Source organism: Theobroma cacao, chromosome 1 (genome assembly GCF_053813885.1).
Source record: "Theobroma cacao isolate CCN51 chromosome 1, ASM5381388v1, whole genome shotgun sequence".
Classification (NCBI taxonomy): Eukaryota; Viridiplantae; Streptophyta; class Magnoliopsida; order Malvales; family Malvaceae; genus Theobroma; species Theobroma cacao.
This window is the reverse complement of record NC_142639.1, coordinates 1,363,507-1,378,776: the sequence shown is the minus strand read 5'-3', so window position 1 is coordinate 1,378,776 and position 15,270 is coordinate 1,363,507. Positions and strand designations below refer to the sequence as shown.

General features: G+C 34.8%; 3 protein-coding genes across 3 annotated transcripts; 1 reads left to right on the top strand and 2 right to left on the bottom strand.

The window, feature by feature from the left end:
- Nucleotides 1–524: 524 nt before the first annotated feature.
- LOC18610883 (lipid phosphate phosphatase epsilon 2, chloroplastic-like) lies at nt 525–1,893 on the bottom strand. Its single transcript, XM_007046799.3, has 4 exons — nt 1,556–1,893; nt 1,221–1,446; nt 1,049–1,122; nt 525–937 (listed from the first exon to the last, which is right to left on the bottom strand). The coding sequence occupies exons 1-4, from the start codon at nt 1,679–1,681 to the stop codon at nt 701–703; spliced, it is 663 nt and encodes a 220-aa protein (XP_007046861.1). The 5' UTR covers nt 1,682–1,893; the 3' UTR covers nt 525–700.
- Nucleotides 1,894–3,818: 1,925 nt separating this feature from the next.
- On the top strand, nt 3,819–6,390 carry LOC18610882 (putative methyltransferase TCM_000331). The gene is made up of 5 exons (XM_088808841.1): nt 3,819–4,125; nt 4,242–4,486; nt 5,139–5,298; nt 5,407–5,655; nt 5,743–6,390. Exons 1-5 carry the CDS (start codon nt 4,033–4,035, stop codon nt 6,103–6,105), a joined length of 1,110 nt encoding a protein of 369 aa, XP_088664967.1. The 5' UTR covers nt 3,819–4,032; the 3' UTR covers nt 6,106–6,390.
- A 4,110-nt stretch (nt 6,391–10,500) lies between these two features.
- On the bottom strand, nt 10,501–12,270 carry LOC18610880 (S-adenosyl-methionine 4-1-methyl-2-pyrrolidinyl-3-oxobutanic acid methyltransferase-like). Its single transcript, XM_018114232.2, has 4 exons — nt 12,196–12,270; nt 11,606–12,010; nt 11,254–11,508; nt 10,501–10,922 (listed from the first exon to the last, which is right to left on the bottom strand). The coding sequence occupies exons 1-4, from the start codon at nt 12,268–12,270 to the stop codon at nt 10,566–10,568; spliced, it is 1,092 nt and encodes a 363-aa protein (XP_017969721.2). The 3' UTR covers nt 10,501–10,565.
- Nucleotides 12,271–15,270: the final 3,000 nt, after the last annotated feature.

Sequence of the window (15,270 nt, the reverse complement as noted above, 5' to 3'; positions counted from 1 at the left end):
TCACATCATAGTTCAAGGACATTGGTTTCTTATGGCAGAGTCTCTGATGACTGATGTTTTTTGTTGGCATGCATTACTTGGGTCATCCTTTTTTTAAAGCGAAGAGAAGGGAGGGGGGTTTGCAGATTCCAGGAGTTGATCAACAAGGTTAAGAGCAGCTTTCTGCCGACCCATTCCCAAAGTCTTGTGCAAGAAAGTTTGTGGTGACAGTTTTCAGTTTTTAACTAGGAGTGGAGCAGTTAGATTCACTATGGGATCAAGTACTTGTATCACATCAAATGTTTCTTAAAAAATAGATAAGAGTATTTCAAGTCAAATATTTTAGAGAAAGTAGATAAAAGTATTTCAAATCCAGGTAGATTTTGAGAGATTAAGAAGCGTGGGATGCTGTTGTGTATCCCATCAAGTTGGTTTTTTGCAGAGAAAATAATGATGTGTGACACTTGAACGTGGTCACTGTAATTTGTGTCCTTGTCCATCACTTGACTTAATTTGGTTTTGTTACCAATGCACACTGAATGGCCTTTTTAAAGCTTAAAACGCAGAGGATCTGTCTCAAATATATTCTGTAACTCTTGAGACGATGGAGTCAAGGGACTTTTACATAATAAGCTCTGTTAAGCTTCAGACATGAGACAATTATTCTTGGTTGTTCATGTAATCATCTGTGGAATCTTTATCTGTCTAAAACTAAATCTATTTACATCGCCCATCTTTCATCCCTAAGCCAATACTGAATCATATACAGAAGAAAGCCAAGGCAAAATCCCGCAGAACTCAGAAGAACAATTACCCGTACCAGCAATGAGGAATGAAATGCTTCCAAAACAACAGCTTTCCATGACATGTACCACAAAACTGAGAAAATGGACCCTATGATAGCACCCACAAGGATTTGACTCATCGTGTGAAACTGCTGTGACACTCGAAGCCATGACTGCATACCACAAATCAACACAAAAACCAGTCAATGAGATAGAATCATAGATTTCCACTTATGAGAAACCAAGAACTAAGTTTAAAGGTAATTTTCGAAATGTATACTCACAAAATATGAACCAAATGCCAGAGCCAGAACACTGATGCTCACTGAAAGTTCATTAACTCCCAGCCATTCCAAAACTGTAAACACCAAAAAAATCCAGAATTTAAACTCAATTGCCTATTGAAAAACGCAAAGTGAATAGAACAGATCAAATGGAGTGAATGTAAGGGCTTACTTGAAGCTATGGTAAAAACGACATTGAAGAAGATGGATTGAGCATGAGAAGATGGCATCCCAGGGTCAGACTTAAGCCCAGCAACAGGCCGCTCCTGATTCAGCACCCTTTTCAGAACAACTGACAGCAGCGCGTTCACAATCGACCCCATCGCCACCCATATAGCCTCCGCGTCATGCCTCCACAGAAGCACCCCACCAAACGTCGCCGCCACCAACCACTTGCTCTATCACCCCCAACAAACCAAAACTCCATTTCAGCAAACGTAGAAAAAAAATTACATACGTTTACTTTACAAATACGTATCCCAGTATCCCGTATACAAATACACTCACCATACGATTCAAGGTTGTCTCCAGCCCTCGAAGCCGCGCTGACCCCTCGATGAAAGCTTCTTGCTCAAGCACTTGAAGGCGATCATCTCCATCCCTAGATTCCCTGACCGCGGAAGCTCTAATCATGGTTGTCGGAAGGTCCCACACCCCGGTTTTCTAGGCCAAAAATCCTCCGAGAGCGCTTGGTTTCCGGGTCCGGAACTGACAGAAAAAATCTGGGTTCGAAGATTTATAAAGCGTAGGAGAAGAACCAAGCTTGAATCTAAACAGTGGAGGATGGAAAAGAGTTGAACCATTTTCTTTCTTTTGCTTCAAGCTCTGTAGTTTTATCGTGGAAAATCTGTGTACAGAGGATTTTTTTCGTTTTTTGACTTATAAAATACATAAAAATTATTAAATTTTATTTTTATTTTTTAATTCAAATTATTATTATTTTTTGAAAAATGAGTTTATTAAGCCTCGACAGCCCAAAACAATGCCGTTGTTAGTTTAATTCGGATTAGTTGAGTCAGGTTTTACAACAAATGCTCATATTACTTTTAACAAAATAAACGAATTCGGATCTTAACTAGATTTTAATAAAATATTATTAATTAAACTCAAAATAAAATACGAATATTAAATTTTATAACTGAATTCAAATATAAACATATTAAAATTAACAAATATCCTAATCATTGTCGTTGGTACTCCTATACAAAAATCACGTTTTGCAATTAACTGATAGAGATTCAATCCTCTATGTTAGTACTATTTCTTTTCAAAAGTTGAAGTGGATGTCTGTTTCAGACATTCACATTTGTGACATGACCTTCTAATATATACTGCACTTAGTCTAAAATTTTAGGATGAATTTTAAAATTCTCGAGTCGTCGTCTATTCTTTGTCTAAACATAATTAAAAATAATATTGGATAATAAAATATATACTCTCTCTATTTTTACTTCTCGTGTTGTTTTTAGTTTCCTTTGACATTTTATTTACTTATGATTTTTATTATTTGTTTACTTAAATATAATATCGAATAACAAATATAAAACAACTTATTAGTGCTTAAATCTTAATATATTTTCAATTGAGAGATCATTATTATATTTATATCATTTCGAGCTCATTATCTTTGTATTTGACTTTCAGAGAATTTAAAATAAACATTACCTTAGTGTATATTATATAAATTTTAAATATTTTTTCATAAAATTTGGTGTTTTTGTATATTAATGTCAAAAATTTTTTAAAAATGAAAAATAAATTTAGATTAATGAGAATGTCTATAAATGTCAAGCAAAAAAGTGTAAAAAATTGATTTTTATTTTATTTTTACAGCATTTGGTAAAATGAAAAGAGAGCAAGTAGTGGTTGTGAGGTTTTGGATAAATAGGGTTTGAGGAAAATTCTACTGCAATTGATTTTATAATTTTTTTGGAAAAATGTAATTGGTTTTGTTTTAATCCTATTAAAATTAGTTGTCTGCCTCTCAACCATACTTCATCAATCATCAATCAAGAAGCTTAATTCGATCAGATATCAAATTATCTGCTGCAATTTTTTGTTCCATATGGGAGAAGATAGATAATTGCAGTAAAGAATTAAGGGAGATGTTAAAAGAATGGAAAGATCAAGCTTTAGTCATAAATGTTGCCATTGCCCCTTTCATTGCTGTGGTGAATAAATGAGGATAGGATTCAGCCGGTTCCTCTCCAATCCCCGGAAACAGTCCATATGTGAGATAATGCCAGGTGTTGGAAATCAACTCATCGGTAAAAATTTTCCATAAATAGAAAGTCGTCACCGGCCGGTTTTGGCTCGGGACAAAGTTTTTGTCACGACCCTCAACCTGTTACCATTTCTTTTTTTTGCTAATATTGTTTTCTTAATGAAATTGATCATTTATTTCACCTAAAACAAGAGGAATTTGTACCACAACAGAGGTAAAAATTGATTGAAATGATCACCGTCCATGGTACGCATGATCGGACCTCAAAATGTTCATCACCAAGTTCACACCTGTTGATATCTTGTCCTCGTGATTCGGTCCTTCTAGATTCTCACCCGTCAATTTCTTTTAGCTCTCTAAGAAATTGGGGCAAACGAGAAAAATGTGGATAGCAAACAAGATAAACGTGCTCGTAGGGCGACCTTACTTCACTGAAAAATGATGGAGACATGGAGTATTACAATATCTGGCATGATTACCACGTTTTTTCTGCATAAGTTGAATACGAGTCCTCCAAACACTTCCAGCGACTAGAGAAGGTCCAAGCATTCAGATTTCGTTTTTTCTTGCTTTCAGGTTCGGATACAGGCACAAAACTATTTAGGTTGACGTTTGACTGGAAGCAAAACTATGAAAGTCCTTCATTTCTGATATATAGTTAGACAGTAATTGTGGTATCTGTCACTACTGGATTCCAGTAACAGATTTCAATACTTTAAATAAGAGAAGAGCCAGGAGATTCCAGTGAGAGCATTGCATAATGGAAGTTGGGGAAGCAACTGCTGTAGCAAATGGTTTTTGCATGAATGAGGGAGATAGAGAAATCAGCTATGCCAACAATTCTATGATACAAGTCTCTTCCTTTCTTTAAAATATAGTACATTTTCCATTTCTAATGCCTTCATTTTTCTTATACCAGCTTTAGACTCAATGTGCTCTAATTTTTTTTAATTGGCTATATTCTTTCAGAAAACAGTGATTTTGAAGACAAGGAGAATCCTTGTAGATACTATCAAAGACTTGTTCTGCAACGTACTTCCAACTTGTATTAAAGTGGCAGATTTGGGTTGTTCTTCAGGGCCAAACACCTTCTTAACAATCTCTGAAGTCATTGGCAGTGTTCAAGAGATATGCCAACAAGCACAGCTCAAATCACCTGAGTTTCAAATGTTTCTAAATGATCTTCCAGGAAATGACTTCAACGCCATTTTCAGGTCAGTCCCTTCTTTTATTATTATAAAAAGAAGAAAATAAATGGTTGGATCATACAAGAAAACCTTGGCCGTACATAATTGGACCTCCAATTTGGGGGTCTTCTTCTTCCCTGTTTTGGGGTTCGCTTGGCTTCTCGCTTCTTTTGATGGATTGGTCTCTGACTTCGGCAAACGGACGTCCCTTTTGCCTCTTCTTGATTTGTCCTGTCTCATGCGGATGGCCATTTTGGGTCCTCTCTCGCCATGCTCTGTTTAGGCCTCTACCTCCTTTTCGCAAAGTCGTTACGTTTAAATCTTGTTTATGTTCTCTCTTGTACTGAAGCAGGATTAAGTTTTTTTGGAATCCTGCTTGCTGCCATCTCTGCTTGAGCAGCCTTGAGCTTTTGTAATTGTACAGCTTTTTCCCATGCCAATTCCTTCATGACAAACGAAGTCTCACCCAAATAGGCAAAAGACTTGGTATGGCATATTGGTAATGGTAGAATAAATCCACACTTTTCAAAAAAAAAAAGAAAAGATTGGGATCGCAAAGTTTCAATAGAACAATTGGTAAATAAATATCGTTATCAATGGAATTTCTCTTTTCATTCTACCTGCATGCCAACATTCGCATTTGAAATCACCCGAGTCTGATTTCCAAATATGGCTTCAGGTCTGTTCCTGCTTTCCTTGAGAAGCTTAAGAGAGAAAAGGGAGATCTCATAGGGCATTGTTCAATATCAGGAGTACCAGGTTCCTTCTATGGAAGACTTTTCCCAAGCAGAAGTCTACATCTTATACATTCTTCTTATAGTGTTCATTGGCTATCAAAGGTTGGCACCTTTTCCCTGAATAAAGTAATTGGAAAACTCATATTTTTTCTTTCTTTTCGTATTAACTTGGGCTAATAATTAGCTAATCATATCCGGATGACTGGTCAGGTCCCAGACGGAGTTGAGAACAACAAGTGGAATGTGTACATGGCAAAATCAAGTCCTCCCAATGTATTTAAAGCTTATGCAAAGCAATTTCAGGACGACTTCTCATCGTTTTTAAGCATGCGGTCAGAAGAAATAAAACCTCGAGGGCGTATGATTCTCACTTTCATCGGTAGGAGCAACCCAGATCCCTCGACCGAATTTTATGGTTGGGAATTGCTAGCAAAAACACTCTGTGACTTGGTGGCAGAGGTTATTTTCTTTCCTATACATACTTATTTTCTTTCTGTACGTTACTATGTTTCACCAAAACGGATTTTTAATTGCTTTTCATTTTAGGGACTTGTGAAAGAGGCTGACTTGGATTCATTCAACATTCCTCTTTATACACCCTACAAGGAAGAAGTAAGTGAGATTGTTCAAGATGAAGGATCCTTTGAAGTTGACAGGCTACAAGTTTTTGAAGTTGATTGGGATGCTGGAGAAGACGTCAACAGCAATGGTCTCGTGTTGAACAAGTACGAAAGGGGGCAGAAGATTGCGAATTATGTAAGAGCTATTTCAGAACAGTTGCTTGCCGGTCACTTTGGAGATGCCATAATTGATAGGTTATTCACAAGGTTAGCGATACATGAGGCAGAGCATCTGGCTTCCAACCGTGGAAAGGTGGTTACCATCGTCGTTTCCATGACAAAGAAGTAGCCAGAAAGCTTTACACGTTTTCAGTTAAAAGTCTAACGTCTCCCTTACATAATAATTGAGTTAGCTTTTCAAAATGTCCCGACGTTTTCAATAATAGCAAACGCGGGACACAATTTTAAATTAAAAAAAATAAAAGATATAAATTCTTAGTCTTTGGTACTTGCACTAAGTGTGTTAAAGTGCAAATTGAAGCATGATTAGACTTTTTAAATATTGATTGATTTTGTAATTTAATTTTATTAAATTTATAATATAATTATTAATATACATTATTATTCAATAAAAGCGTGTGACACATGTACCAGTAGTTGCAGTTAATTAAGTAATAATTATATTTATTTTTAATTTTTTAATTGCCAATATATCTGTACAAACAGGACATTTAATTTTTTTTTTTAAATAGAGACTTGTCTGTGCAGGAAATTATATTGAAATAATTTCATCAATTTCTCCTTTCTTTTCCTATATTCTTCACATCTTGCAAACGCATCCATCATAAACAATAAAAATAAACAAAATAAAAATATTAGTTTTTCCTTCCTTCCCCCCTTTCTTTTTTTTTTCTACAAATTTGAATGGTCTTGTAATTTAGTTAAATTTATAATATAAAACTAATATACATTATTATTCAATGAAGCATGTGACACATGCATTTGGAGTTGCAGTTAAATAATAATTCAGTCAATAAATATGCCTATAGAAACATACAAGTAATTATTTTTAAACAGAGACTCTTCTATTCAAGAAAATATACTCCTTATTTTTTATATTTTTCGAATTACTTAAATCATTTTGTTGTAGAAAAATTTTATAAGAGTTTAATAATCTTGCTATATATTGGTGATTGTTTAGTCAATTGATTTGATTAGTACAAAACACAATCACCAACTAAATTTTATTATATTCTCAAAATTTATCGTTTTTAATTTTTTTACACACTTATGATAGTAGCAAATCAAACCTTTAAGACAATGAATTGATACACATTTTGAATCATTTCCTGAATATTTCCGATGTACAACTCTGCGTTCTAACATTATATGGACTAGTGTTAGACTCTCTCCTCTTGTAACTTGGAGCTTTCTTGCAATGATATCCGCCAAACTACTCAGGAAGTATTTGTACTATAGTATTTTTACCAATTTAGTCCCTCTATCCAAAACCTAGTCAGTTAAATCCATTTTCTTTGACATTATGTGCAATTGAATCCTTTTGATTAATTCCGTCCAAATTAACCTGATGTTGGTGTGTCAAAAAAAATCCTAATACTTCAATGATAAATTAGCGTTGACAAATGATTAAGTGTTATAATGTATGGCATGCTTATAGCATGGTTTTTCTGCATAAGTTGAATATAAATTCATCACAAAAAATAGAGATGTTCCAAGGATTGGGATTTCCACCTTTTTTTTCTTGCGTCCAAATAAAGATAAGACTGTAAATATCTAGTAAGACTGTAAAAGTCCTTGATTTCTGATATATTTGCTCTCTACTGGGTGCCAATAATAAATTTCAATTCTTTAAAAACCAGAAGAGCTAGGGGATTCCATCGGGAGCACTGCATAATGGAAGTTGGGAAGGCAATTGCGATAGGAAATGTTCTTTGTATGAATGAGGGAGATAAAGAAATCAGCTATGCCAATAATTCTATCGTACAGTCTCTTCCTTTCTTTAACAAATACTACTTTATTCTTTTCTAATGCCTTCATTTTTCTTTTACCTGCTTTAGACTTGATTTGTTCTATTTTTTTCCCTGTTCAATGGCTATAATTTTTTCAGAAAAGAGTGATTTTGAAGACAAGGAGAATCCTAGAAGATACTATCAAAGACTTGTTCTGCAACGTTCTTCCAGCTTGTGGCTATAATTTTAACAAGGTTAGCGATACATGAGGCAGAGCATCTGGCTTCCAACCATGGAAAGGTGGTTACTACTTTCGTTTCAATGACAAACAAGTAGCCAGAAAATTTCACACGTTCTAGCTAAAAGTCTACCGTCTACCTTACTTATATAATTCATCAGTTTGCTTTGTTGAACGTAAGACACTTTCAATAATAATAAAGTGGAACATAATTTTACATTGAAAAAAAATAAAAAAAAGAGCTTTGTGAAAATAAATAAAAGTATAAGAGCAAATTGGATTACGACTAAACTTTCGAAGTCTTGTGATCTAGTAATTTAATTTAATTAATAATATATCATTAATATATATTATTATTTAATAAAAGTATGTGGCACAGGCACATAATAATGTTTGATTAATTATTTTTGAATGGTAATTATATTTAAATAATTGTGTGTGTACAAACAAGCATTTAACTCTCTTCAAATAGATACTCCTCTTTAAGAAAAAAATACCCAGAAACAATTTCATCAATCTCTCATTTCTTTTTCTCATATTCTTTAGATTGCTTCTATACCATTTGATTATAGAAATACTATATAGCAGATTGAGAATCTTGTCATGTTGGTCATTTAAAGGTCTTTCGAGTGTAGCAACCTCTTTCACTAATCTCGGTAGTAATTGGGGTATTGATGTAGGGAGCTGCCAGTAACCTCGTTCTGTTGTTTTCTTGGTTCTCTCCTTTTTTTGTTTGGATAGATGAAAATTTTTTATTTTATCACCCAAAGAAGCAGGATAAATCTGCTACAAAGTATTACAAGGCTCGGGCAAATCCATGGTGCAGAGACCACCTTAGCATATGATGATCTGATCTACTTTTACGAATCAAAGTGCAATGGATTTGACATTCCATTCCTACTAGTACTACCTAGTTGGTGCATTCCCCTTTTCAGTTATCCTGCTCCTTGGAATCATGACAGTCATGTCTCAGGTTGCTTGGCAGATCTTTATCATTTTTATCCCTGTGATTGCTACCTACATTTAGTACCAGAAATATTACACATCTTCTGCACCAGAACTTGCACGGTTGGTTGGAGTACGCAAAATTTCAGTGTCGCAGCATTCATTGGATAACTACTGTTCTGCTTCGATGTTATGGACTTGTTGAAGAATATTATTCTCCTGCTTGATTGCCAGAAAACAAGTCTTCATCTCTCGAACAGCTTTGAAAGATGCATCATGATTGTATTTGTCATGCTTTTATTTATTTATTTTTGCATTGGCAAATGTCAAAATTGCCAAGCAGCCATTTCAGGTGTAAAGACTTGACGGGTAGCTTAAAGCTACGCCCCATCACTGTATTATTCAGTGACTTATATATAAATAAATCTTGTTTTTGGTTGAAAAAATATATATTTCAAGTAGAAAGCAGTATCAGCGTTCAAGCAAATACAACACAAGGAATTAACACTGAAAAGTGAGACCCCAGATTTAAAAAATCTTCGGTTATGTGGCTTATCAGCAACAGCAGGCAAACTTTGTATCTTTAGCTGAACATCATCCACAAGGTGATTCAGCACAGAATCATGAGAAAGAGTTCTGCTAGAATGTCCTGCAAGAATTCCTAGCTCTCCCGATATGCTGAATGTAAGCCGACCAAGTTAAACAAAAGAGAGAGGATAAAAGTGATTTCGACTTGATGGTTTGAAACAGCTCAAGTGAATTCGGTTGACCCGTCGTTGAAATTTGAGTTCTGTCTTTGGGTGTTCAAGCACTGGAACAATAATGGAGGTTCGCGCCAAATGCTCGTACAAAAGGTGCATAAGGAAATCACGTGCTGCTGCTTCACGTGACTCATTGAAGAGCATCTTATCCGACACCGTTTTGCTATTCTAATGCAGCTTACATGTTTCTGTTATTCCCCTTTATTTTATGCACAGCGTAGTGACCACATGTTATTATACAAATGGTTGTCAGGTACTAGGTACCAGCTGTTGTAGTGCACCGTGTCGCCTTGTTCCCTCGTTTTTATTGGCTGCCTTTGTCTTTGGCAGAAATGTATTTTCTCTCTTCTGTATTCAAGCTTAAAATGCTGAAATCGAGAATATGAAAATATGAAGCTATTCGATGATATTTTCCTCTTTCAACTGATTCATATTTTCTCTGAAAAAATTATTGAATATCTTCAATGTTTCAACACCAGTCCCAGGTTCCTTTCGAATGAGAGAAAGTTGCAAAATGCTTTTCCATATAGACTTGGAAAATTTGCAAGTGCTAAAGATGTGATCCCTGGAATCTTCTGAATTTCAATTCCCCATGAACTCATAGATGTGATCCCTGAATTCGGGGGTTTGATCATTGACAACCAAAATTAAAAGGCAAATAGAAATTAGCCTCTTGGAAATTAAAGATGGATTTTTATTATCTGTTTATTCATACATAAAGATGCATAAGAGTACAATACAAGAAATAGTTTTACCCTGAAACATCAAAAGCAGCAAAGAAATAGTTTAACCTTTAATCACAACTGCGTAACATATATATAGGCCACCACTTTATCATCAGAACAAGCGCTTTTCAGGGAAGCCACTGCTAATTGATCTAAAGAAATTTAGATGATTATCCTTTTATAAGGGAAATAGTCACGTTGACAAACTCAGTCTTCTCCTTGGACATGCGATCAGCAACGATATCTCTGTACCTCCGGAAGACCTCATCAATGATTGCTTCACCAAAGTGGCTGGCAAGCAATGGCTCAGTCACAGCCCTTATGCACTTTGCAAAATTGTAGCCACCATCTTTGAATGCATCTGACAGGTCAGGTTCATTCTGATATGCATTCCAATTCACTTCAGTAACCTCCAAACGATCGACGGTGAAGGATCTTTCCTTCAGAACCTCAGATTTAAGCTCAGCAGGAGATGGCAAGTAATTAGGTACGTTGAAAGAGTTCAACTTCTCTTCTTTTATGAGTCCCTGATTTTTTTAAAAAAAATTATATAATAATAATTTTTAAAATAAAAAAAATAAAATTATTTTTTAATATTATAATATCATCAAATTAACTGACATATTAATGGTTAATCAACGATTAGACCTATGTGTCCAGTAAAAAATATTTTTAAAATAAAATATCTATTTCAAAAATTAATAAATTTATATAAAATTTCGAGTAAAATTTAAAGAATAGAGGTATTTTACCCTTTTCATTTAGTTTTTTAGTTATATATAAATGAGTGGAGACATATATATCAAGGAGAAGGACTCTTCCTACATGAGTAGGATCTATGTCCATGTAACTCTGTACCTCAAAGACCATATCATTGAGAGCCATGGCCAAGAGTTCCCAAATGTAACAACACTCTTTGCTTGAAGGGTCATCGCTTCTCCTTCCCAAAAATGTCAATACCATGCGCCCTCCCTCCACCAGTTCCTCTGATCTACACTTCAAAAACAATGAAAAATCTTGCTGGAATTGTTCATAATATGCCTTAAGCACGTCTGGCGGGCTTGTGTTAGCAATGTAAATGTTGCCTTTATTACTTTCCAGTCCTTCGGGAACCTGAACGGAATATAATAGTTCACTCATAAATTGCAAACTACGTTCTGCTGCCACTATATTTTTCATTAATAATTTCAGAAATTTGCTGATACTAAACCTGAGAGAGCCAGTGAAGACTATAGGAAGAGTGTACAAAATGCAGACTATTGTGTCTGAAAAGCCTGCCATAGAAAGAACCAGGGACACCGTTGAAAAAACATGGCCCGCTGCCACCTCCAAGTTGTTTCTTCAGTTTGTTCTGGAAGCTGGGTAAGGACCTGAAAATCGTGTTGAAGTCATTCCCTGGAAGGTCATTCAAAAACACTTGATACTCGGTGGATCTTTGGCCTAGATTTTGGCGAATACTGTCCACCAGTTTGATAAGTTCAGATACCACAAACAAGGTGTTTGGTCCTGAAGAACAACCCAAGTCTGCGATGGCTATGCCTGCAGGGTAGGTGCTGCAATAGAGCTTAGTCATGGCTTCCTCTCTGATTGGCTTCGTCATGGATAGCACCTTTTGCTGTCCAAAGTTCAAGCCAAAATATCTTAGAAAAGTTTTTGACAAATATGATATTTTCCCAAATATGAATATGTCAACAAACTTACCTATCTATATTGTCAAGATCAAAAGATACTTGGGTATACTGATATTAGTAAACAGATTTTGTGATTTAAACTAGTAAATATATCTGGAGAGTTAATAACCTGAAGCAGGGAGTTGTTTGCATAACTGGTTTCTCCAACTCCTCCTTTCATGTGAAGCACTTGAACCACTTCCATCTCGATCTCTATCTCTCTTTTACTGCCTCTCAAGCTGGATAATTGATGGTAAATTTGTGTGCTCAATGAGATGTTACATGCCCTATTTATAGATATGTTATTTGCCTCAGGTCGCCAGGCCGATGGGTCATGATCATTTTATTACTAACATTTTCCAGATGTCACTCCAAAAAAAAAAACATTTTTCAGATGAATTAAATCTTCCATTCCGACCAATTAAAGGAAAGACCCGTATTGCAACAGTCGGCTGTGCCTTGGCTACGAGGCCACTGTTAAGTTAATACTTGCATGATAATGTACACTTGTCAAGCTTTTGTTATACTTTGCTTCATTGTAGTGGTCATTAGTCATGCATGTTTTCTACTAATTCCATCTCCTACGTGTATAGCTGCATGAGTTTGTTGTCTTTATGCCATAACACCTGTGTCTATAGTATGTTACAAGTGTTAATCATGCCTACTGCATATTTAACTTGTACTTTAATCTGATCAATGAAGTAGACTTGCAGTTTTTTGTAACCATCGATAGTCTTTCTTTCAAGTTTTGAAAGCCTTTCTGTTTTAGTTTTATAACAGAGTATCTTTGACAACTTGCTCTCTCTTAAAGACTAGAAATATAACAGCCACAAGCTTCATGCAACCACAGAATAGAAAAACTGTGCAAAGCGTGGTTATTGTCGTTTTCGTTCTTGGGGTTTTTGAATCAATTATTGCCTTCTGCTCTCAACACGATGAATTTAGGGGTATTTTCCATCACCCTCCCTCAATTTCCAAATGCAAAAAGAGATTCCTTGTAATAGTGATAAACTGAATACTCGTACTGGAACTGTCTTGATTATGGTTTGCTAGAAATTCATTTCATCTTGTCACTCGTACCTGACAACCATTTATATAAATGCATGCAGATGGGACAAGAAGGGGAATTGCATTAAAGAAGGCACATGGTGAATGGCGTCATTGTAACATTGCTCTCATTGCCATTGTCTTCCTTTTCATTGCTGTCAGCTGCTGCGTCTTTTTTGGATCAATAAACGAGATTTTACCTTGACCATTTTGGTTTTTCGATTCCGCATGGATCTCCATCCAACATCATTGCCCATTGGCTTCCTCCCTTCTTCTCTTTCTTGTCTCACCCGCTGCGGCTTGTGTCTCTCACCATGTTTCTTTCTCTGTCTAGTCTCATTTATTTCATATTTTTTTATATTAAAAAATTTTACAAAATTATATTTCACCTTAAAAGAAAAAAAAGGAATTTGTACAAAAACAGAGGTTCAAGTTGATTCAAATGATCACCTTCCTTGCTACGCATGATTGGACCTTAAGATGTTCATCATCAAGTTAACAATGGATTTTTCATCCCAATTCCTCTATTGAAAAAATACATATCACACCCACCGACAAAGTCAAGATTTCATATTTGAGGAGATAAAAATAAAAAATTTAATATTTGGAGGAATGAAACTATAAAATTTTTAAAAAAATAAAAGTAAAATTATAAATTTTTAAAACAAAACAAAGACAAAATTATAAAGTTTTGCAACTTTAGGAGGTAAAAATAAAAAATTTAATATTTAAAGGGATGAAATTATAAATTTTTTTTAAAAAAGAGTAAAATTATAAAATTTTAAAACAAAACAAAGATAAAATTATAAATTTTTTAAGCTTTTGGTGGGGAGGGGGGGAGCGGGCGGGGGCCCCTACTAGCCCCCCCTCCCTCCGCCTCTAATCACACCCATGGCGGATCTAAAGCATTTTTAGAGAGTCAAATAAAAAGAGACATTTAACTGTTAAAGAGAATTTTATATTTAATTCAATTTTCACTCTCTATGTGCACGAGTGAAAAAAAAACTAAAATGAATTACCAATTTACTTTATGTGTTTTGCATGAAAATGGGTAGTTTCTTGAGAAATGTACTATTGGGATACAATAAGTTATGATAAATTTAAATTTATATTAAGACTTAATGGGTTTGAGTTAGTAGACTCATTCTTATTTTTAAAAAAAAAAATTGATAAGCTTAACATATTGAGTTAAAATTTATATACTAGTCTTAATTAACAATATACTGATTGTCACAGATCCCACATCAAAAAGAGATGAGATGAATCTTGGATATATAAATATGAATCTTCCACCACCTTTCAGGTATGTTTTTTGAGTTAGAAACATGGACTTATGATTTATAGGCTTATTGAAGCTCTATTTTCAGAATTTAAGACCCACAAGCTAGGTTAGGCTTAAATTTTGACCTGTGACAAATGTTATCAAAGCAAACCTAGATCTTCACTGATGTGTGAACCCCATAAGAGATATAAGGGTCGAACCTCATAAGAGATACAAAGGTCAAAATAAACTCAAACTAATGTAAAAGCGCTTCTCCTTTATGGGTAAAAAAGCCAGTACAATGAAAACATTGCACAAATGGTTGAGGTAGAATGTCACAGGTGAAGTAAAATATCATAGATCTCACATCAGTGAGAAATGAGGTGAGTTTAAGTATATAAATATGGGTCTTTCACCACCTATCAAACATGTCTTTTGGAGCCATTTGAGGTTAGGTGTAAGTTTCAACCTGTGACATTGGCCATGACTCCAATCCTATTGAAGAAATAAAAAAATTATTTTAAGAGAGAAATTAAAATATATATAATAAATAAATAAAATTTAGAGACCACATCCCCCCATAATATACTTTTTTTTAAAAAAATAAAATTTTATATATTAATGATTGGCATAGAAGCAAGCTTTGGGAAGAATTTATTCTGTAAAATTACAAAAGAAGCAGCTGCTTAAAGAGCAATTGGCAGCAGCCTCGACAGGAATAGCTCCTAAAACAGAAGTGAGTTCTGGATAAAGGCCCTAAAACAAATAATGAAATCGAGACAAACTCTATCCCAGAGAGAAAAAGACGAACGTAGATATCGCCGAAGACCAAAAGGTGAACCGTAAATACATGACCCTCCGTCCTGAATTCACACCTATTGAAATCTTGTCCTCGTT